The 25,602-nt window shown below is 34.7% G+C and overlaps 1 protein-coding gene across 17 annotated transcripts in view; it reads left to right on the forward strand.

The window, feature by feature from the left end:
• HMBOX1 (homeobox containing 1) overlaps positions 1–25,602 on the forward strand; it is a 177,734-nt gene that overhangs the window by 79,257 nt on the left and 72,875 nt on the right. For 8 of the 17 annotated variants that reach the window (XM_055087348.1, XM_028494239.2, XM_024130757.3 and 5 more), the window contains exons 2-4: positions 5,324–5,403; positions 12,122–12,598; positions 20,319–20,404. In XM_055087348.1, the coding sequence (XP_054943323.1) occupies positions 5,381–5,403; positions 12,122–12,598; positions 20,319–20,404 (586 nt within the window). In that variant the 5' untranslated portion in view covers positions 5,324–5,380. Of the gene's footprint in view, positions 1–5,323; positions 5,404–8,765; positions 8,920–12,121; positions 12,599–20,318; positions 20,405–25,602 lie in introns of all 17 variants that reach the window. The other 9 variants (XM_024130764.3, XM_028494237.2, XM_028494230.2 and 6 more) reach the window with 3 other exon arrangements.

A 25,602-nucleotide genomic window follows, 5' to 3' on the forward strand; every position in this document is an offset into this window, starting at 1 on the left:
GCCGCTCCGCGGCATGTGGGATCCTCCCATACCGGGGCGCGAACCCGGTTCCCCTGCATCGGCAGGCGGACGCGCAACCACTGCGCCACCAGGGAGGCCCATAGTAGATTTTTAATTACCTTTAATTCATGCTATTTGGTTCTATTCAATTCATTTCTCTTGGGTCAATTTTGATATTTTCTGTCTTACTGGGAAAACATTTTTCTCTTTGTTTTTCAGATGAATTGCCAAGAAATAGCAGTTGTATTTTCTTAGCTTTGTCTTATTTTCTTAATTCTCTCCTATACTTATGATTTCTCTTTTCATTTTGACTATCATGAGTTTTCACTCTCACTCTTTTTTCTTCACCCCCTTATTACACTCTCTGAGTGATTCTTTTTTTTTTTTTTTTTTTTTTTTTGTGGTATGCCGGCCTCCCTCTGTTGTGGCCTCTCCCGTTGCGGAGCACAGGCTCTGGACGCGCAGTCTCAGCGGCCATGGCTCACGGGCCTAGCCACTCCGCGGCACGTGGGATCTTCCCGGACCGGGGCACGAACCCGGTTCCCCTGCATTGGCAGGCGGACGCGCAACCACTGTGCCACCAGGGAAGCCCCTGAGTGATTCTTTAATCATGTTTCAGAGAGCTAGCTTTTGGACTTATTTATGCTTTCTGTAACTTCTTTACTTTATATTAATGTCAAATAGTATCTCTTAGTTCCTTCTTCCTAGTTCATTTTGATAGTTAGTATTTTTTCTAATTTCTTATTTACTGGGTGTCCCCCTGCCCCTGCCTTTTAAAAATATTAAAAGCTATTAAGGCCGTAAATTTACTTCTTAATACAAATTTTGCTAGGTCACCTGGGTTTTTATTATGATTATTAAATCATAGCTATTTTTTGTCGTAGCTTACTATGTAGATCATAATTTCTCTTTTGATTTCTTCTTTGATCCAAAGATTATCTAGGTCATCTCGTCATTTATAACAAAATATTTTTGGTACCTTTCCCTAAATTTTTTATATTACGTATCTCTGAAATTAGTTTATTGTTAATATAATTTCTGTTTTTTGTTTTTTGCAACTATATTTGTCTCTTCTACAAGGTACACTGAAATAACTCAGTATATTTGTATCTTTTTTTCTTTTAAAAAAATTTTTAAATTTAATTTTATTTTTTTATACAGCAGGTCCTTATTAGTCATCAATTTTATATACATCAGTGAGTATATTTGTATCTTTAAAAATAAAATTATTAAAGTTCTAATAAGTTTTGCTTTATTACCTGCTGTGTTATTTGGTATATACAAGTTTATAACTCTTATATATTGGTCATAAACTGTATATTTTACAATTGTATAATCTTTATCCTACTTGATACTTTTTTTAATATAAATTTATTTGATTAATTTATGTATTTGGCTGCATTGGGTCCTCGTTGCCGCGTGCGGGCTTTCTCTAGTTGCAGTAAGCAGGGGCTACTCTTTGTTGCGGTGTACAGGCTTCTCACTGCGGTGGCTTCTCTTGTTGCGGAGCATGGGCTCTAGGCACGCGGTCTTAGTAGGTGTGGCTCACGGGCTCTAGAGTGCAGGCTCAGTAGTGGCACATGGGCTTAGTTGCTCCGTGGCATGTGGGATCTTCCCAGACCAGGGCTCGAACCCGTGTCCTCTGCACTGGCAGGTGGATTCCTACCTGCTGCGCCACCAGGGAAGTCCCCACTCAATACTTTTGACCTTAAAATTATACCTCAACTGATACATGTTTTTCTGCAATTACTTTAAAACAAAATACTATTTTCCCCAAAAAGATGCGCATTTTTCCCCCAGGTGTCTTTTTGACTGTGAAAAGATGAGACCTTTAGAGTACTTTTCTTTTCTGCCTCTCTTCTGTTTTCCCCTCATTCTCTTCTTTCAGATCTTGGGAGTAGTTTTATTTCTGCCTGCCTCCATCTCACCTGCCTACAACTCTTTTACTTTGAATAGATAGTTTAGTACATCTTGAATAGATGCCTATTAAAATTTCTTTGGGGATAAAGTCCTTTGTTTCAGGAGTCCTTATTTATCATGTAAATTATACATTCTTAGATATTCGGTTATTATCTAAATGTATATTACGTGATATAAACTGAAAGATTCATTGCTTATATTACCCTTTCTCATCATCTTCCCTGTTACCATGTCTCTATTCTGGTTTATTTTTTATTAGTTCAAAACCTTTCTCAATTATTTTTCTCGGGGTAACTGAGAAAATATACTCTCTCAATTCTTGCATATTTGCAATTTTTTTCATATATCAAAGTGTAAGTTTTGTTGGTATAGAATTCTTTTCTCTCTGTCCTCTGTGAATGTTATTCAACTCTCTCTTTCTCTTTTTTTAAAGTATAACAGATTAGACGTCCAATGAGGAGCTGGTTTTTTATCTTTTATAACTTACTTGCTCTTTATAGCTGGGTGCTTAAATATGATTCAGCATCCATGAACTTTTATCCCTGATACCTTTTAATGTACATTTTCTTTTATTATAACACTCTACTTTTTGCAATAATAAAATATACATAATATAAAATTTACCATTTTAACCATTTTTAAGCATACAGTTCAGTGACATTAAGCACAATAAACATTGTTATACAACCATCACTGTCATCCATCTCTAGAACTTTTTCTTTTCATCTTCCCAAACTGAAACTTTGTACCATTAAACAATAACTCCCCCTTCCACAGCCCCCATCCAAGCACCATTCTACTTTCTATTTGAATTTGATGACTCTAAATACCTCTTAAAAGTGGTATTATACAGTATTTGACCTTTTGTGACTGACTTGTTTCACTTAGTGTAATGCCTTCAGGGTTCATCCCTGTTACTATGTCAGAATTTCCTTCTTTTTTAAGGCTGAATAATATTCCCTTATATGTTATGTATGTACCACATTTTGTTTAGCCATTCATCCATTGATGGACATTTGAGTTTGTTTCCACCTTTTGGCTTTTGTGAATATGTTGCTGTAAACTTAGGTGTACAAATATATTTTCGAGTCCCTCCTTTCACTTCTTCTGGGTATACACGCAGAAGTGGAATTGCGGATCTTATGGTAATCTGTGTTTAATTTTTTTGAGGAACTGCCATACTATTGTATTTTCCATAGTGGCACCACCATTTTACATTTTCATTGGCAGCACACAAAGCTTTTACTTTATCCACATCTGTGCCAATCCTTGTTATTTTCTGTTTTTTGATTATAGCCATTCTAATGGGTGTGATTTTAATATACATTTTTAATCTGTCAATTATAAAAAAATCCTGTCTCCTATGCTAGGAGGGCTCTGTGACATTGAACCTGAGAGTAGAGAACTCATAGCACCTTGCTTGCTTGGTCTTCTGAGAATATTTTGTTTTTATAGAATATTTTGAGACCATTTATATCTGAAATATAAATTACATGAATTCAGTGATTTGCAGTTATACAGGTCTGTTTCAGTGTCTTAATCTCAGTTTCCTCATCTGTGAAATGAGGGTCTTTGGTGATTTACTTCCTAGATTGTCTGATTCAGCTGTAGCATCATTCGCATACTTACAGAATAAAGGTCAGAATTACTGCAAGGCGTTTACCAGCCCTCCATAGATTGTGGAGGTTCTCCCTTTCTACCTGTCTTTTGACACATACATGTTAAAGGCCAACAACACAGGTCTACTTATTCCCTAATCATCCTTCATAATCTCTTTTAATTGTTCCTTCTCCCTGATTCTTTCCTCCACTGATTCTAACCTCCCTTCACACTTTGGTTTGGTGGAAGTCTTACTCTAAACTTAAGATAACAGCTGAGATCTCACTTGAAGAAGTCTTCCCAGTTCTCTGTGACCTAAATTAATTTCTAAATTGTTATTCTCATAAACCTTGAATTTTTAGAGTTATCACATTATGTCTTTTATTAGAAGGATGTGTGTGTGTGTGATTTTTATTGGACCCTTCCCCATAGTTTAATAAGGTTCTACACTGCTGGGACCATATCTTACTCATATTATGACCTTGTGCCTATGTCAGGACAGCTAAGTACTTAGTATATTTTAACTGAATTTGAGCAAGAGTGGAAAAAACGTGTATTGACCAGTAATCAGTTTTGTGGCTTGGTGTTACTATTTTGTCTAGGAAATGTAATCAACAATATTTTCAGTAGATATTCTTTATATTTTATATCTACCTTTTAGGACCAGTGTTTCTTAAGTCAGCAATAAAATTAACTACAGCAGGAACTTCATTAAAGCTACAATTTAGGATATGAAATGTGAAAGGTTTCTAACTCTACCCTGTACATTTCACATATATCATTAGTCACTGTTAGACACTTTGGTCTTGCTTCATATAATTCAGTGCTGAATGTGTATTTTAATGAGAGAGTTTTTGACATCAACATTTTTAACTTTCGTCTAATTTATAATATTAACTTTGAGTTCATGGAAATAACTGCCTCTATAGATTATGGTTTGAAACTGCTAATAAGTTCAGTCAGTAATACATGATCTTTAGCTCCTAAACTGTGAATGGTAGATTTCACTTTTTGTTCAGATCTATGTCTGAATTGAAAGGGGTCACAGTGTCTGAATCCTGAATAAAGTAGTAGAATGTTAATCAGAAGATAGAAGTACTAGACTCACTCCATTATTAACTTACACTCTGTTCAGGAATTGACATGGGTATTGGTGTCTTTTTTAAACTGGTTATTAATAGTCTGTGCTACTTGATAGTTTGTGAAGTGCTTCATCACCACCATTTAAAAAATGTTTTAAATTCTTGTAGCGTTTTGAAGTAGTTATCTATTATCCCTGTTTTATAGATGCGGAAATTGAGACTTAGAGAAATTCAGTCACTGAAGATTTGGCTAGCAGTAAAATAAGTAGTAGACTTGGAACTAGACCCCAGGATTTACCCCACAGTTAAGATTGTTAGCTGCAATCATGCTGTGGTGTGTTTTTTTGTTTATAGGATTCTACATAAATGCACTGATTTTATTATAAACAAGTTATCTTGATTGTCACTACAGTGTGTGTGTATATATATATATATTCCATTGCATGTTTAAATCTGTTTCCCTCGGTGGTGTCTGGTAACAGATTAAACTTCAGGGGTATGATTTTCATTACTTTTTCCAAGTGAATGATTTTGAAAGCTATCAAAAGCATTTTTCTATTTTTAAAATTTTCCTTCAAACCAATGTTTCCTTTCAGAATTACAAAATAATTTTAAAAACATGATTATCTGATGTTAACTGTTAATCCTTAAGTATATAATTAAAATTTTTGTTCAATACTTGATTAAAAACTGTTTCTGAATTTTCTGTCTTTATTCCACAGAATGATAAATAACGCTGATCATCTCTAGAAAAGATATTGATTCACCTCATGTGAAGTATGCTCAGTTCCTTTCCAGTGGTGTAAGTATCTAATTCTTCTCTTAATTTTCATCCTCTCAGTTGTTTTAATAAAATTAAAAAATCATTATGATTATGATCCAGAAATGACAGCAGGCATTTGTAGAGTTGAAAGAATTTTTTCATAGTTATGTGGTAAGGAATGAATTTTCAAATCTATCAACTTTCTCTTTTACCATTTCTGTTTCAAGTTTGAAGTCTAACATTAATTTTCAATTGAACATAAAATTACATATAATTTTAAACTGCTTAATAGCCTAGAAATTTGTGAAACAGATGGCTGGTAGTAAATACCTTGTGACAAGCAGAATATTGGAAGAATGCTACCTTAATGCTGCCTTTTGTATGCAAACTACTAAGCACCTTAGCCATTTTCTTTACCTACTGGGGATAATAATGTAGTTAAGTCTATTAGCTAATGTAGCTGGTAGACTTTCTTTGGAGTCTGGCAAAAAATACAAATTGGATGGTGGTATTATGTAGAGAGTTGTTTTTGTGCTAGGACATGAGCTGTAACCACTAGTTCATATTAAATAGGCCTCTGAATAAAAGTATTCTGGGAATTTCAGGTATTAGAGAAGATAAAGTATCTATTAGCTCATTAAGTACATCTTTAGAGTCTAGTGCAGAGTGCCTTTAGCATAAGCATTTTCTAAAATTTGGTTCAACCTATATTTCAATTAAATTCCTTCTGTTTTGGTTGACAGTTCTATAATCCAGTAAGTAGACATTAAGATAGATTTTCCTTATTATTTAGGTTTTTCGTTAAACTTTTTTCTCCTCTCATTGGCTTTATCATATATTGAAAAGTCTCTGGAATAGGCCAGGTGGTGTGAACTGTAGCCTGAGTTGCTGCTAAGTAGCTGTGTCCTTGGGAAAGGGAAGGCACTGTGTTTGCTTTGGGCCTGAGTTTCCCTTTTTTAAAAAATACAATTTATTTGTTAATGGCTATTTTCTATAGCCATTAGAATATAAGCATCATGAGGCCAGGAATTTTTGCCTAATTTGTTCCTTGTTGCATCCTCTCTGCCTTGTACATGGTCTGACACATAGGGGTCACTCAATAAATGTTAGTTAAATGATTTTTGTCTAAATGGTCTCCTGTTCTCTGATTGCACACCTAATTTATATCTCTGTCTATAAACTTGCATGTTTTTATCAACACTAGGATTTTATTTTCCCAAATGTGTATAAGGTGGCTGTAATTTAAAAATCTCAACCTTAATTAGTGGTAATTTAAAAATAACTATTAAAGTGTGATTGTAAATTGAATATAATCTTATTTTTCTCAAAATCTTTTTATTATGAAAAGAACATTTTTATACTATTATCTGTAGTCATAGTCTCTCTTCTTTGCGTTAGTCAGTTCTGCCATTGGTTTGAATTACAGAATCATTTTACTATACTGTGAAGCTCAATCCCCAGCAAATCTTCATTTCTTACTTATTCTCACTCTTGTCATTTTCTTACTTTAAAACTGCCTCTCCTTTGATGGTAATAATAATTGTGAGAGTAATGTGCCATAAATAGTAAGAAGGGCCTTAGTACGTCTTTAGTTGGTTAATATTATGACTGATGCAATAATGTGTTAAATCATCATGGAATAAATACCATGTATGACAAACAAAACTAATATATGACTAGACCATATTTTGCCTAGTCATTCTAGATAAAAAGATAAAGACAGCAGTCAAGCTGAAGAAAATGCTGTGTTATCTAATAAGATCTTATTATCTGTTGATGATTTACAGGTAAGGTAGTTGTGTCATTTTTGCACATATGATTTCAAGATTAATCATTTGTGAGTGCTTTAACCTTCATGATTATAGGATTTAGTTTAAGAAAGTATGTTCTGGACCTCGGGCCTTATCCAAGAAGGGTTTACATATCCAAGTAGGGGTAAAATTTATTGTAAAATACATTTACTATTATGGTCTAATAGTATGGTCTTTTAGAATGTCAGTTTATGAACTGAGGCATAATTCCTGAATTTAATTGTTCTTTTATGCTTCAGACATTGTCTGTGTTATTACAGTGTCGAAATTCTTCTCACATCATTTTCAATTATTGTTGGCCTGAGTCTGCATTCAGATTAGTAATTTGAAGTAAAAGATGTTCCTTATCCTGTGAACAGTTCTTCTGCTACATAGGAAAATTAATTCAGTTCTTACATGTTATCTTTTTCTGTTATAAAAGAATTGCTGGTATCATGGACTTAGATGACCTTTGTAGGTCATTTTTGCCATAATTTCATGATTATGTGCTTAAACTAGGTGAATTATAAGAAATAAAATTTAAAAATGACAGAATGTGTACCTTTGTTTATGTTAATGCCACTGGAATATTGTTCTCAATATCCAAGAAAGCTTCATTTTCTCAGTAAAATATTGTACCTTCAGTGTCATATGCATAATTTGATCCTGCTCATTATGCCACTATCATTCTGCTCTCTAGGAGTCATACATTTTATTCTAGCAATTGTAGATCTTTTTACTTTAGGTATATCTTTGTACTAGGGACCTCTCTTGGTGCAAGGCACAGACATCTAATTTAAACAAGGTGAAGCATAAAGGGAAGTTTATGCTCTTACATAACAATATAGCAAGAAGAGCAGGGGTGGACTTCCGTGGTGGTCCAGTGGTTAAGACTCTGCGCTTCCACTGCAGGGGGTACATGGGTTCAATCCCTGGTGGGGAAGAAGAGCAGGGATGAGGTAGGGGCTTAGGAATGACTAGAACAAGGGATATGAACACTGTAGAACTTTCCCCTTTGCTCTGCATTTCTTAGTATGCCTGCTTTATTTTCCTACAAACTAGCTTCTTCTGCATGGTGAGGAATATACGAGACTAACATCTTCCCACAGCTCAGCACAGTTACAGTGACTGTCCATCTTCCTTCTACTCTAACCTGAACATTTTGAGGAGAACAAGGCTTGGTTTCCTTGTGTGCCCACCCTGTTGGCCAGAGGGTAGGGTATTTTGAGTGACATCCCCAGGAACATGTGATTGGAAACAATGAGGCATTCTGTGCAGACAAAATAATAGGTGCCTTCTGTTATCTCCTTTTCTGACTTTGGATTAAAAGTGTTTCCCATAGTCAAGGAATCTGAAATAACATAGTATTACATTGCTTCAGATACTGTGGAATCTTTAGTTCTGGTAGTTCTAATATAAGCTTTAGGATGGATACTTTTCAGTTAACAGGTTAAATTCTTGTAATTTATTTTAGTTTTATGCTAATATATACAGAGTGCTGTTCCATACAGAGAGACGTTTGAAGAATTATATACAGAATACTATCTGCTCTGATATAAATGGGATAGGAAAATGTCATAATTGATTTTTTTTGTCTGTATAATAAAACAGTCCTTGAAATCTCGTATCTAAACAAGGTCAGTTTATGACGAATTTTGAAAGTATGAAGACCTTCAGAGCATGAAGTTAGCAATGGACAACTCCATTTTCAAGAGAAAAGAATAATGTACAGAAACCTGAATTTACCAAATCAGTAAGTTAAGAGGTAAATTATTTGGATTACTAAAGGGATTTGGCAGCTACTTTTAAAAAGAACTTCCTAGGATTAAGAATTAATATGTTACTAAGCACTTGATAGAAAGGACCAAGGGCTGAGGGTTAAGATAGAAACTAAAGTGTCAAGTGTCTCTTATAAGCCATTAGGAAAATGTTTACACAGCTTTTTCAACAAATTTTGAGTGTAATATACCTACTGAAAAATGTACAAATCAGTAGTGTACAACTTGGTGAATGTTCACAGCTAATGTACCTATGTAATGTAACTAGCATAGAACAGAACATTACCAACACTGCATAGCATTTTAATAATAGAGCATTTGTGTTAAGCAAGGTGTACTATTCTTTTGACATCAGTCAGGAGAAAAAGTAAATGAGTTACTCTGGTTGAAAGTTTTTTTTTTTTCTCTCTCTCTCCCAACTAGCTGATGGTATGTTATGGGGGCCGTGGGGGAGGGAGTGGTATATGAAGCTAACAAGAAAATTAGCAGAGTACAGTTGTAATTGCCAAAGATTTAGAATAGCTAATAATTGGCAACAGTCCAGGTGTCCAAAATAGAATGGCTAAACAAAACTGTGGTATATTCCTACAATGAAGTACTATTCAGTAATAAAAAGGAACAAACTGCTGCTACATACAACATCGTAGGTGAATCTCAAAAACTTTATACTGAAAGAAGCTTTACACAAAAGAGTACATAGAAGTTCCATTTAGATGAGGTACTGGAACACACAAAAGTAATCTGTCGTGGGAAAAAAATCTGAGCAGTGATTGCCTCTGAGGGAAGAGGACAGGGACTGACCAGGAAGGGGCATGAGGGAACTTCCTGGGGTGATGGTAATATTCTGTAACTTCATAGGGATTTGAATTTCACAGGTGGATGTATTTCTCAGAACTCATAGATGGTAAACATAAGATTTGCATATTTTATTTTATGTAAATTTTACTTCACGAGAAAAAATACCTGAACAAATACTGAGCTCTAATTAATGATATACATGTGGAAGTATTTAGGGGGAAGTGTACAGATGTCTGTAACTGATTTTGAAATGCATCAAAAGATGAGATGAATAGAGGGATGGATGCATAAGGAATGGATGGATATGTAGTAAAGCAAGTAAAATGTTAATGGTAAAATCTAGGTGGTTAGTGTATGGGCATTCACTGTAAATTTATTTCAACTTTTCTCTGTGTTTAAAATTTTACATTATAAAACCTTGAAGGAAAAAAACTAGGCAATCAGGAAAGAATGTAATAATCATGAAAACAGGACTTTTATGATGAATAGCTTGTCACAAATGAATATTGGAAGAGGGCAAAAGAAAATGTTTATAGGTATAAGGCAGATACTGTGGCCCATGGGCGCAAATGACCTGCAGTATATTATTTTAGGTCCACAAAATGTTTGTTTTTATTTTTGATGAGCCTGTCTCTAAAACTAGAACTGTTTCACATAAAAATTATAGATTTCTGCCTGCTTATTTTATTTATTTATTTTAAAATTTTATTTATTTATTTATTTTTGGCTGCGTTGGGCTCTCTCTAGTTGCTGCCAGCAGGGCTACTCTTTGTTGTGGTGCGCGGGCTCTAGGCACGCGGGCTTCAGTAATTGTGGCGTGTGGGCTCTACAGCGCAGGCTCAGTGGTTGTGGCGCGCGGGCTCATTTGCTCTGCGGCATGTGGGATCTTCCTGGACCAGGGATCGAACCCGTGTCCCCTGCATTGGCAGGCGGATTCTCAACTGCTGCGCCACCAGGGAAGTCCCGCCTGCTTATTTTTAAAAGGACTTAGAAGACAAAGCAATCATTGCAATAGAATAGAGACTCCAAAGGTAGATACAGATTTGTGTGGAAATTTTGTATATGATAAAGGTGGCCTTTCAGACCAGAGGAGAAGAGATGTATTACTCAGTAAAGCATATTGGACAAATGAGCTATCCATTTGGGAAAAGATAAAGCTCAAATCCTTTCACACTCATTAGGTAAATATAAATTCTAGATGGAGCAAAGATCTTAAATATAAAAAACTGTTACTAGAACCCCTAGTCCATCAGTAGGTTTTATCTAAGTGGTTTAAACTGGAGATTTAAAAAAGGACAAAATCCTGTGTCCCATATCATTTGATTCCAGTAAGTCCTGCCATATATTGGAAAGCAGAATGATGCATGCTTTTGGAGTCAGTAAGGTTTAAATCTTTTCTATGTCTTAATCAGACTTGTTTGCAAGCTACAAAAGCATTGTGAGCCTTAGTTTCCTCAACAATCAATCAATCAATATAAAACTTAAAAAAAAACTACAGAGGGTTGTCGTGAGGAACTGAGATTATATTACATGAAACTCTTGCTCAATGCCTGCCTAGAGTGCATGTTCAATAAATTTTTAGTATAGAGGGATAGAGAAACAGATCTCCAACAGCTTAGGGTAACTGGCCCAGAGTAGAAGTTTACCTGAAAAGGAAGAGAAAATTCTTTGACATTTATTTCCATCAGCAGACACTTACTGAGAGCCTGCTGCATGCCTTGCAACCTATTCGGCACTAGAACTCTAAAAATAAAAATAGAAGAAATTCCCACTTAAAAAAATCTTAAGAAAGTCAGGTTTTATAAGAAAGGAATTCAAGTAGTGAGAATTTTTATGATATTTGACAACTCCCTTGAACTTAATATTGTTATTGACTCTGAGACATCTTCTGGTGTACTACAACAATATCTTGTGTTAGTTAAAGGAAGAATAATAGAGAAGCAATTTCCTAAGAAAAATGAACAGTTCAGGTGGGCCACAACCACGAAAGATCCATTTCTTGGGATAACTGTTAAGATAGAATACATTACAGAGATGAAATACTCATGAAATTGCGAAGTGGTGGGTGAAATGGTGCTTGATAAATTTTTTTATATGCCTCTCTTACTTTTCCATTTAAATATTCTTGCTGGTTATTAGTATTTCCTTGGGCTAAGCTTACCAAACTGTTTGTCTACAGTAAATGAAGTCAAAGAGTTCCTAGGTCAGTTTTGCTGATAAAACAAAATATTAATGTTATTATAATATGATAATAATAATGTCTTAATCATTTTCAGTAAAGAAGTTGATATAGAAATATTTTGTCTTCTGTTCATTCTCAATACATAATGATATATTCTTTGGTAGATATTGTAAATAAAGGAACTTTAAAAAAAATTTTTTTTGTTTTAGTTTGCTGGAAACCATGTCTCACTATACAGATGAACCCAGATTTACCATAGAGCAGATAGATCTGCTTCAGCGCCTTCGACGTACTGGAATGACTAAACATGAAATTCTCCATGCCTTGGAAACTTTGGACCGTCTTGATCAAGAGCATAGCGACAAGTTTGGAAGAAGGTCCAGCTATGGAGGAAGTTCATATGGGAATACTACCAACAATGTTCCAGCATCTTCCTCTACAGCTACAGCTTCCACACAGACCCAACATTCTGGAATGTCCCCATCACCTAGCAACAGTTATGATACCTCCCCACAGCCTTGTACTACCAATCAGAATGGGAGGGAGAATAACGAGCGATTATCCACATCCAATGGAAAGATGTCACCAACTCGCTACCATGCAAACAGCATGGGTCAGAGGTCATACAGTTTTGAAGCCTCAGAAGAGGACCTAGATGTAGATGATAAAGTAGAGGAATTAATGAGGTTAGTTCCTTTCTTATTCAGAGTCCTCCAAATGTTTATGTTCTTAAGACTGATTTTGAGTAATAAAGCTGTATTACAGCTCTTTACCTATAAGAACTGTGATGCCCCCTCCCCCTTTAGTGATAAAGAAAAAAATGAAAATTTTTATGTTTTTAATTCAAAAACATTTAATTTTCTTCTCAAGTTCTTTCTCTTTGCTGCTTGATAAGTCTTTTCCATTCTCTCTGTTATCAAAGCAAAGGTTAGCCTTCTCTTTATGGCTCTAATCACTAACATCTGAATTTTCTGAATTTCTAACAAACACATTATAATCCTTAAATCCATTGTAAGTACTTTTTCTGATAGGATGACTTTATCATGATATGTATACTCTTAATTTTTCCCTCCAACATGCCAATCAACAAAATAATTTTGAGCACCTATTTAAAAAGCAATGTTCTTAAGCAGAAAAATAGACATAGTTTCTACCCCTAAGAAGCTAAAGTTCTAATTTTAGCAATAGATGCCATACACACACACACGTACACGTACATGCACATGCACACACACACAAATTTAATGTTATCTATTACAAAACAAGTGTAAGCACTTAGAGTTTGAAACACTGAGAAAAGAAGTCCAGTTTCAACAGAGGTGATTAGGAAAGGCTTCACCCTGGACCTGGGACATTTTGAGGGCAGCACTGATGTGCTTTCCATTGTTGTGTCTCCAGGATCTAGAACTGTCCTTGGCACATGTTAAGGGCTTAATATTTCAAGTGAATGGATGAATTTGAGCTAAGCTTTAAAGGATAGCTTCTGTTTTGAAATATAGGAGCTTTATTTAAAGTTAAGGGAATGGTAACAGGTAGAAAAGGCAAGACATGATTAGTCTTATAAAAACTGCAGATTGGCTAGATATGGTAATAAGAATAGTATATTAAGAGGCAGTACAGATTTTGGGAATATTTGAATTCCATATACATAATTTATGTTTAACTTGGTGGAAATTAAAGGAGTTCTTACAGGTCTGTAGGAAAGAGTTGATAAAAGCATTGTTTTCAGTAGATTATCACTACTATAGTAGGGAGGAGAGCCTACAGGTAGATTAGTTACAGTATATATGAAAGAAACTATAGCAGGAATTTGTCAGAAATAAAATTATAACCTATAATTATGAGTTGTAGTTCTTCTGTAAGACTTCAGGACTTGAAGATAGTATAATGGTGACTTAATACTGCCATATGGAACATCTATCCTATAGTACCACAAAGGTAAAATATCTTTTGAACAAACTGTCCTGAATTTATTTTTAGGGTGGAACTGCCATATAGGGAATTCTGGGCTAAATGGACTATTGTATCTATTGGGTCAGCCAAAAAGTTCGTTTGGTTAATGAATATGTTGTTCAATAATGTTTTTGGTGGAAATGAAAAATGTCTTTTATTTTTACTTAAAACCGAACGAACTTTTGGGCCAATCCAATAGATTTCAATGTAATTTCTGTACTGAATAGTTTCATAGAGCAGCTACAGGACCCTATTATTTAAGCTTTGTGACACTTAAAAATATAAAAGATCAGCTTGGCTTTTAATTCATTTTCACTTGCTTAAACAGCTGGCCAAAGTTTAGATGTTCCTTTTGAATTTAACATCTATATCCCTGTCAAGATTAAGAGAGAGGACCATTTGGGCAAATAGAAGTTACTTTAGTAGTTAAAATGTAAGAAGGTTAGCTTTTAATTTTGCTAAGTAGAGTGGGTATCAACAATAAAATTTGTTAGAATGCTAGCCTGTTTTTTGTTGTTGTTGCCGTCGTTAATCAGTTTTAATGAGCTTTAAAAATAATAGTTAGTTCCCAAATGTGTGTTAGCCTAACAAGAAATTTGGGAAAACTTTCTTTTTAACAAAAGTCTCTGGAAGATTGTCCAGAGTCTAAAACTTGACTATAACGATCTAAAAAATTGACTATTAACTCTAAGGTTATCATAATGTTGTAGTTCAACTGTGTCCTCAAAATAAACAGAAAACCTATTTAGCCAGGACTAGGGTTTGTAGTTAAATCCAGCAATTACACACATTCAGGTGTCATCATTAGATATGTATGTGTTTATAATTGTTATCAGTATTTAATTTACATACATCCTACCTTGTTGCATAGGTAGGATACTTTATGGCTTCTTTCTTAGAACTGCTCCTGTGGTGTCCTCTACTCATCTAGTGGTCTCGTTGAACCTTCTGGCTCTGTGGTCCTCTGCCACCGTGCTCCCCCCCACACATCTGCACTCTTCTTTTGTGCCCACCTCTTGTTTTTCTCAAGTTTGCAAATAGTACCAGTCCTTAGGTTTGAGGGAGAAGTTGATTACATGACTGGTTTCACTTTTAATCATTAGAACCATGCTGTGTGTGAGGTAGAGCAGAGAAATTGAGATTCACAAAAATTAAGTAATTGACCCAAGAAAACTTAAATATTAAGTGGCAGAGCTGAATTCTAACCAATGTCTTTATTACCAGTGTGTCTGTCGCTGGTATCTGTTGCCTCTGTAAATAAATATTTCATGTGTGTAGATTTCAGTAAAATTTTAGGAATGGTGGTTAATGTAACTCAAGACAAAGTGTGAAAGCCATAAAGGACTTATCCCCCACTCTTCCCCCACGTGATATTTGCCACATCAAATCAATCACTTAACTAGCCTAATGAGTTTTTATTTGGTAGAATGTTAGAGAAAGTTTTGAGTAGTGAATCTTTCTGAGTACCCTGTGCCCACATAGGGCTGCACTGCCCTTTGCCCACTCAACACTGTGGTGATATAGTGGGTTGGATTTGGTGGTCTCTAGGTGGGGAGAATGGATGCCTGAATGCCTTCCTGCCTCCTTTTCTACATGTGTCATATGTAATTCACCTCTTGTATACTTACATTCCCCAACCTCCAGAGCACTCAGCCGTAAGATAGAGCTTTCAAATTTCATAATCCACTGGGTCCACGAACTTAACTCCTAATAATTTCAAGGTATACAAAGGAGGCTTTTTTTTTTTTTTTTTTTTTTGTAAAACTTGATTAATTTGTAACTGTATACCTGATTAGCTTGTTAAGAATCAGAAAGAGAGTAACTGCTTTTTCCATTTTTGGATTGATCAGGGTTAAAAAAAATGAAAGGGCAACTAGAATGTGAATTCTCAGCAAATTGTTGAATATAACATTTTAGGAAGGACTTTAAAGCCAGGAGCTAGAATAAAGACCGATTTTCCATGTTAATATTTTTTAAAAGCATCTGTTAATATATATGTTTATATATAGGTATATATGTACATCTGCTAATATAATAGTGTGTACCGATTAAAGTGTATCTGTCCTATTGTGTATATATAAAATAACAATTGAAATGAGGCTTAATCAGAATTAATAAACAATGTCATATAAAATATATTATTCCTAACTACCCACATACTAAATTTCATGAGTGTTCAGTATGTTATCTAGGATCCTGAGACTTTCTTCTGAGTTGGTTATCCATATGCCTAATAATAGCTTATTTTCTTGTGTAGGTAGGGATTTATGTTCTATAAGACATAATAATCAGTTACCATGTTGTTCACACAGATAGAATAGCTTTTGTTTTAACACTATCTTTTAAAATTCTAAATTATGCTTTATCTCCATGAGTAGAAATTAAAGGGAGAAGGTTTTTATTCATATGTGAAAGAATCTGTGTGTAATTATATTTTCCCACCTGTGAAATAGTCTGTCTTGGTAGGTATTGCTCCATCTCTGGAAGTCTTTGAGATAGATGTCTACTTTAAAGGGTCCTACAGAATGTGTAGTATATATCAACTAAGAGAATATGGAAGATCTTAAAGCATACCACTTTTAAACATTCAGTCTTTAATAGCTTTTGTTCCAGAAAAGGAAGTATTACCGTTTTGAGCTAGTATACATAACTCTCTTCCATTCTGTTTTGGGAAGCTTAAGCATATTTGATATTAAGAATTTAGAGCTGTTTTATAAATTATCTAGATCAGGTTTTCCATTTTACAACCTTTTATCTTCAATTGCAGATTTGTTCATTCATGGAACAAATTAAGCTCTATTATATGCAAACCCCATGATGAATAAGACACAATCTTTGTGCTAAAGGACTTTGTAGGCTAGTAGGAGAGATAAGACCAGATCAGGAACAACTATAATACAGAATAGCATGTAATATATTCGCATGTGAGTAGTGTAATCAAAATGGTAAAGTTAGTTATTGGAAGAAAAGATCTTTTTTAGCTCTGAGGATCAGGGAGAACTTCTCTGAATAGGTGGCAATTATTATTATTTTAAGATGTCTTTAAAAAGGGTAATTTCACGAACAGGCATTACTGAGTGTATGTAAGTGGTTAGATACAAATAGAGTGGTAGCTTATCTTGGAAATAAACTGTAGAGTCAAAGAAAGATCAGCCTACACTTCACTTTCATTCCATAAGACTGGAGGAGTAGAAATCATGAGAAGTGAGAGATTTTATAAGATAAGGGAGGAAAAGTGGATTCATTCTCCTTAAAGATGTCAAATTTTAGATGAAGAGAGGAAGTAAGGAGTAGATGAGAGAGTTAAGATGTGGAGTCAATGAAGGAGTTTTCACACCAGGAAATTGGTGACTTCACAGGGTACAGTGTGGACAACATTAGGAGAGGCAGGTCGTTAAAGAAGATGAAATGAGTGAGGGGGAATATGTGAAAGTTTAAAGAACAAATTTAACCCAGTAGAATGGAAGTTTTTGAAATACATAAGAGAATTGGACACAGTAAAAGTTAAATGCTGTTACTATTTTGAAAATACCTAGTGTAACCAACCAAATGACACAACGCTTGTATCTAAATTGACTTTATAGAAGTCTTTTCATGGTGCCTTAAAATACCCAATGCAGATGTTTACTTCAGTCTTACATACTTAGAGCAGATCGTTTGTTTATTCTTTTCCTGGGATTCTTTCCAGGGTATTATAAAATAATAGTCATTGTTTATGTAGTGCTTTTACAGTTTCAAAAAGTTTTACTTTGAAGAATTTTTAAATTTTTTATACTATATACACACACACACATTCGATATTAAATTTTGTTTAAATTTAATTTCAGTGCTTGGAGAAAAATCTTAAAAGGCTTGTGGTGGGGGGTATTAATGTTCTCATTTTACCAGATGATGTAACCAGCTTTATTAAATGACTTGCCCAAGCACACTCTTATCTTTTAAGTTTTATGTTTTTCTTCAACTTGAAAAAGCTTCTCTCTGGTAAAGCAGTTGAGTAAAGCGGTTTTTTTGGTTTTTTTAAAACTCATTGTGGGTGCTTAGAAACTTGCCAAGGATCTAAAAATATAGTCTCTGAGAGAGGGTAAGTGAACTCCTGCTCTCTTGCAGACTTTTTGGGGTTCCTTCTGTCTTGCTGCAGTCCTTGGTAATATCATACTGCAGGGCTGTGAATAATTCACAAGCCGGATATACCCTACTGGAATAATTGAGTGTTATCTCCTCTTTGTGACTTAGTCTCTAGGTGAAATTGATTTTAAATAAATTGATTTAAATTCCAATTTAAATCAGTAATCAAGAAAATACCATTTAATCATTTTCCCCACAAAAGCACATTTTTATTTAACCTTAATAGATAGTCTCTTAAACTCAGTTTTCATTTTCCTAGAGGGACATTCTATACATTGAAATGCAATGCTTTATTTAAATGTTTTCAGGTTAATTTTGCATCTGTATCAGAAACCAAATGATTTGGTTGTTTTGTTTACATAAGCCAATTGAAATAGATACTGCTGAAGTTTATCTCTTGCTCTACTGATTGTTGATGGATGTTTGACAGCCATATGGTAATGTAGACACTTATTTTGTTTGACATTAAAATGTATTTCTTTGTGCCTTTTTCTTTCAGATACATAATTTTTAAATGAGAAGGATACTTTTCAAAGAAATATTTCAAATATAAATAAGCAGTGTGGAAGGAATCTAGAGAGTTTCTAGATCAGTATGAGAAATTTCAAATATTGGATTAGGCAGTGGCCTCTTTATTTTCTTCCTTTGGGAATCTTTTTGATTAGGATTTCCAGCCAGTAGATGAGGAGTAGACTGGAGCTCCAGATTGGAAGCTGTCCCTACTATCACTTCTCTGCTCTTTTCCAGAATTCCTGAAAGGGAGCATGGAATTCACCAACAGAGTGTACAGCTCCTCCTCAGCAAAGGACTGCAAATCTGCTCTGAGTGAATCACAGCTGATTCTTTGGGGATAGGATACTTTCTTTCCTTGTTCCAAATAATCTGTAGAGAGACTTGAGCTCCTATAAGGAGTCTGTGGATCATTCACAAAATGATTTGTAAAAGATGTCATTATCCCTTTGTCTCAGATCAGGGGTTCACAAACTTTTTCTGTAAAGGGTTAGATGGAAAACATTTTAGACTTCGTGGCCAAGAGGCAAAATCGAGAATATAATATAGATACTTACATACAAGAGAGAAAGCAAATGGTCACAAATTTTTATTTGCAAAATTCAATATAGAATAATTAATAATCGAATACAATTTTTAAAATACAGGCCTACTAATGAGAAGAATGGAATTTTTTGGTGGGGAGAGGATAATATTTTGCTTACTTCGTGTTCAAAGTTAGTATTCCCTATCCTCAAATTGATTGCGAATGTTCATCTGTGAAAACTATTCTTAGCTCATAGGTTGTATAAAAACAGGTGGGAGGCCAGATTTAGTCCATGGGCCATAGTTGCTGACCCCCTGTATTAGACCATAAATTGCCACTCTTCTGTTACTTTTGAGCTTGAATGAAAATCCATTTATGTAATCCTTTTGAACATTCAAAGAGAAATTGGTCTTTAAGGCTTTAAGTATAATTTTTACTGAAGTATTCTGTTTGTTCTGGTGGAGAAACGGAAGTCTTGCCATTCATTGTCATTCTAGTGAATGTCTAGTCTTTTGAGAATTTGTTGAATTTTTAAATAAGTAAAAATTTATAAGGCATCTAGTGAAGAAAAAATTAGGTCTATAATATGTAATCCCAAGGATACAAAATATAGTGTAGTTTTAAGTATTAAGCATTCTGAATATTACATGTACTAGGAAATTAATGTCTTTTATATTAAAATTTTATATTCAGCCCATCCTGCTTAAAATTTTTTTGGTTTATTCAGGACAAAGAAGGCAAATTAAAAGGCAGAGCCTTCTTAAAATGGCTAATATTTTAGCAGTTGTGAGAATGATGATTTCTATTCCTTTAACAAAGGTTTTCAAATGAACTGAACATTATTTATGCAGTTGCATAGTTAATATGCGAAACCACAATCCACTCACAACTGATTTTTGTTGTTGTTGTTGCTTTTTATTTTTCTAGGATTTCTGTCTGTGTAAGATATATTCATTACCCAGTAATGAAACTTTGTATATACCATATGGCAGCCTTGTTCCTAATGTGAATTATAAACAGCATGCGATTAACCATCCTCTGGTATGAGACTTATATCTACTGTGGCATTCACTAAAGCGTCTGTCTGATGGTGTGATGTTTTAGGACTTGAATATTTGGTGTTTCTTGGTTTGTTTTAATTTCATATTTTCACACAAGCTTGGTCTGTTTACCTTTATTTTTGTGTCCTTTCTTTCTGTGTTCTCCCCACCTCTCTGCTTCACCTTTCTTAGCAAAGATGAGGATTTCTACCTTCAACATACATTGTTGGTCTTGTCTTCTGTTTTTGTTAGGAGGGACAGCAGTGTGATAAAAGAGGAAATCAAAGCCTTTCTTGCCAATCGGAGGATTTCCCAAGCAGTTGTTGCACAGGTAACAGGTAAGAGCTGAAGAGTCCTTTATTCTGGAATCTTGTCTAGTCTCTGCCTTCTGGTGCAGATGTTGGAATATTGCTTGCATTTCTGCATTGCAGTGCAGATCTGTCAACTTAGGCATAATAATGTATGCCTGTGATTTAAAACCCATTGTCTCCGACATCTTGGAACTTCTCCAGTGACTTTTTTTTTTTTTTTAACTTGTGCTAGTAAATTTTACAGCATTTGTAATAAGCACAAAATTCCCTATTTTATGGCTAAAAAAGGATTCTCTGGTTTTCTTGTAATTGTGACAGAGCTTATGACACATGCACATCCAACTGCTATCTACATTTCATATTTTTAAAAGCTTCACAGTCCTCCAAATCCAATCCCCGATTTTACCAATTAAAAAATGATTCATGAGAGTAAAGGAAGTTGTGTTTTTTCAGCCACTTTTCTGTATGTGAAAGCTTTCCTCAAAGCATTACTGAGAAGATAAGAATGACCAGTGTCTTCTCTTTGTTTTTATATCCCATCCCATTACCCACCCCACCGCAGCCCCATCCTGAGTATGTGGTGTATATGTGTCATTCTCTATTCAGATTGCATTTTTTATGGAGTTCTTGAATTTTGGGGTAGCATGTGTTTTCTTTGTTGGTCTGTAGTCTTCCTTTCTTGGATATCAATGATTTATAAGACCTTAATAAATAAAATCAACTATGTCTTAGTCATGAGAGGAACCAGAAACTCTTTCAACTACATGTTGTAGTTGATACATTGTTGTGTGTTGTACATTGTTGGATATGAAAATTAATTTGTTCCTCCCCTTTTTTTTAACATGCCACTAGCAGCTCTGTGACTTTGGGCTTTTTAGCCTCTGCACCTCAGTTTCTTACTTCTACAATGATATAGTTGGATCTGATCTTTAACAGTACCTTCCAATTTTAAGATACTATTTCTGTTCTCTAGGCATTGATGCATATTGAAGCTCATTTACCTAAAAGGTTGTTATTGACCATTTATTTGGTTAAAAATGAAACTTGAGATTTCAGAGGTCTTAAATTTCACCCCAAGAATCTAAGGTCAGCCAATCTTAATATGTGTGTAACATATTACACTAGTAATGTATTTTTATAAATGACACGTCCGTTCGTGGTAAAAAAAAAAAAAATTAATTAAAGGCATGTCCCTTCGCCTAGAAATCTTAAACAAAAGGACAGTGTGTGAATTTAATTTTTGTAATCTTCAGTTGTTTTTCAGTAGGATATTTAAAATAAATTGTTACCTTTATCTTCAAGGATTAAGGCATGGTGCTAAGGGCATTGTAAGGGCAAGTTAAGTGGGTTTTACCAAAACCCACTGGTGTGCACTATGGAAAGATGGAGCATTGTCTTTCAGGACTTTTATTTCAGCCCCCAAGATTAGTAGCAATAATATCTTCTAGCTTGTCAGCCTTAAAAAAAAAAAAAAAAAAAAAAGAGAATTGTACTGTTGTAAACAGCATTATAAAGTTGATTTTGCCCAAGTGGAAATATTTCTGAATGTCTTGAATACCCTGAATCTTGAATCATCTTGGACTTTTTAAATAATATCTTTTGAAACCTATCAGACATTGATGCAAATTGTAATAAAATACCTGTAAAAGGAATTTCTTAGCCATATCTAAAGCATTAGTTATACCATTCATCAAATCCTGCCTTTTTGGGGTTTTTGTTTGTTTGTTTTGTTTTTTCTATTCAATATTTTTCCTTAAGTTTTTTTAAAAACTTATTTTATACTGGAGTATAGCCGATTAACAGTGTTGTGATAGTTTCAGGTGTACAGCAAAGGGACTCAGCCATACATATACATGTATCCATTCTCCCCAGTACTGCCTTTTGGAAAGTGAAATTATAAGATGTTTTAGCATCTTGCTACTCAAAATGTAGTCCATGGGACAGCAGTATTGGAAGCTTATTAGAAATGTAAAGGTACAGAGTATCATGCTATACCTACTGAATCAGAATTTACATTTTAACCAGATTTCCAGGTGATCTGGGTGTGAGAAATGCAGTTCTAGGAGACTGGTAAGCTTTCCTGATACTAACTTCAGTGGATTGGCACTGTTTAACATTGCCCCAGTCATTGACAGTCATCATGATGCCATCTCCTGTTTTTGAAAGCAAGAGTTGAAATTTTTACACAGGTATTATCTGTTATAACACATGGACTTTTCTTTTGCCACTGTAATCATAGGATTTGGTACTGTTAAAACTTCTTCCCCCCATTTCTGCCTCACCCCAACTTATTCTTCCTCCTCTTCAGTCCTAGTCCAAAAGCTGGTTCATTTCCCCTTGATCAGATATCTTTAATGGTTCTCCATTGTCTAGAAAATGAAACTCTTTATAATCTACTCCAGCCTTCTCTTTATATCCATCTCCTATTCAGTATAATCCCTAGCTGGACTGAGCTATGTGCCGTTTCTAGTATTCTGCTCACCTGGATGCCAATAAATCGTTGATTGTGCCTAGGATACCTTCACCTCCTCACCTTGGTCTCATCAATTCCTGTTTATCAACATTACCTCAGTTATTATCGTCATTCTGACTTCTTTGATCACTTTAGCCCATGTAGACCTCTCTTTTTTCTGAAATTAATACACTTAGTTTACCACCCTGAGATATTAAACCTCATTTCAGTTCTGCATTTTATAGTAGTATTCTTTAAAAGCAGAGATCTTTCTTAGACATACTCAAAGAGTCTAGCATTGCACATACTCTCTGAAGATCTCATGTTTACCTAGAAAGGGAGTATTGGTGAAGCTAACACAAGCTACACATGTGAAAATTTATCCAGTATGACTTTGTCCAGTGATGTTTCCCCTCTAGAAATATTAATTTGCTCAACAAATGCAGCATGAATTCCTGCCCTTAAGGAATTTGTATTTTTATTTTATCTACTTTAATTCAATTATTTACATAAGGCAGGGGAATGAGGATGATTTATAACCAGATTGGTTCATTGTCCCTTTGGTCAACTAACTGAATTCATGTATTTCTCATGTATTACTGTGTTACATTTTCACCCAGCCTGTCTAGCCATCAAAGTAAACTCAGGGGCAGTGCTTTTCATTCCAGAAAAGACATCCGGCTAGAGAATGGTGAGTTAGTGAGCATCAGTATGATGCTTGGCCCTCATAATTGGTCCACCTGAGATAGCGTGGCCCGAGTGAGGAAGCCTTCCAGGTGCGCAGGGCTCACTCCTTGGGGTACCTGATTAATATATAGGCACATTTTTCTGTCTAAACAAATTAATCAAGTGTATCTTAAAAGAGTATCTACCTGATGAAATCTACCCCAAAATAAAGTTTAGGATATGGTGCTCTGGAATCTGTCTTGTATTGGAGTCTCTTAAAGTCAGTTAAGTTTAACTCTAATCTGTGAAATAATGAAATAAATCAACCTTGGGATAAAAATGAGAACGAGTGGTGCATAACAAAAGGAAATGCTAAATAAAAATGTGTAGTGAGGTGCAAAATTATAACACATGGGCTTGTTCCAGAAACAAAATACAGAGGCTTCTTTTTATAGATTTGGAGGATTTCTATAATAAGATAAACAAGAAGTTCATGGGTGGGGTCTGTATAAATAATATCCTACTGATAGGAAAAATGACAGTATAAACAGGATATAATAACAGTGCCTGCTGAATTTCCCAGCATGTTATTTGTAGCTTTTTTCACAGAGTCACAGCTGCTCCCACCAAGGGTGGATTTTTACCTCTGTAAGAGGTCGAGCAATTTTCTAAATTCTTACTAACAGTGGTGGGGTGGGGAACATACATAGCCTTTGCTTTAGTAATAAATACGTATGTTTTATATTCACTTTCAGGGTGAACCATTTTCTTGGGCTATTAGAATTCTTAAAACATGATTTTCTTTTTAAATGACCTCTGGGAAAAATCACACTGGCAGAATAAATGAGTAAATTGGCAGTGCTTGAGTGAGTGCTTATCAGCTAAATAAATATACTAATTAGATTCATGTCCTCTTAAAAAATAAATAAGTGAAAGGAGAAAAATTAATCATCTCTGAATTTTAAGAAATTTATCATAATTCTGTTTTCTTGAATGATAGCAGTATAATGGAAAAGTGACCATTAAACTTTTGAATCCCAAAATTCTAGTCCTTCTTTCAAATAGCCTTGTGATCCAGGACAAATCATGTAACTTCTCTGAACCTCAGTTTCTTTATTTATAAGACGAGGGGTTTGACCAAATGTTTTCCAAGTATCTTTTCTAGTTGTCAAATTTCCGTTCTGTTTTTAAACTGTTAAGTACATTTAACAAGTATGCACTTTACCCCTATCTAGTCTCTTATTCCCAAAATGTAAGAATTTGTATAAAGAGAAGCTCTGAAACAGTTTCAGAAGTGTTCCAGCTGTATTCAGATCACTTCCCTTTTCTTAGTTATCTTTAAAATGAAGAATAAAAGCACTACATATTCAATTTAATTATGATAATTTCTTTACAAAGTAGAACTTCAGACCAGACACTAAAAACCAACTAAAATGTCAATATACCTTTTTTAAAAATAGACTATGTTTTAGAGTAGTTTTAGGTTCACAGCAAAAGTGAGCAGAAAGTATAGAGAGTTCCCATATACCTCCTGCCCCTCCACACACACACAGCCTTCCCTACTCTCAGCATCTTGCGCTAGAGTGGTACTTTATTATAATATGAACCTACGTTGTCACCCAAAGTCCATAGTTTAGTTTAGGTATAGATGGTTTTGTACATTCTATGGGTCTTGAAAAAAGTGTAATGACTAGTATCTACCAATATAGTATCAGAAGATGATACTATAGTTTCATTGCCTGAAAATCCTCTGTACTTCACCTATTCATCCTTCCCTCTCTCTCTCCCCTCACCCTTGGCAACTGCTGATCTTTTTACTGTCTCCATAGTTTTGCCTTTTCCAGAATGTTATCATATTCTTTTCAGGTTGGCTTCTTTCACTTAATAATATGTATTTAAGGGTCTTTAATGTCTTTTCATGGCTTGATAGTTCATTTCTTTTTAGTGCTAAGTAATATTCCATTGTCTAGATGTACCACAGTTTATTTATCCATTCACCTACTGAAGGACATCTTGGTTGCTTTGCAGTTTTGGCAATTATGAATAAAGCAGCTCTAAACAAGTAGAATTTATATCTGTATTAGAAAAGCAGTGTTGGTAGGGCATA

This window comes from Physeter macrocephalus, chromosome 9 (genome assembly GCF_002837175.3).
Source record: "Physeter macrocephalus isolate SW-GA chromosome 9, ASM283717v5, whole genome shotgun sequence".
In the NCBI taxonomy this organism is placed as follows: domain Eukaryota; kingdom Metazoa; phylum Chordata; class Mammalia; order Artiodactyla; family Physeteridae; genus Physeter; species Physeter macrocephalus.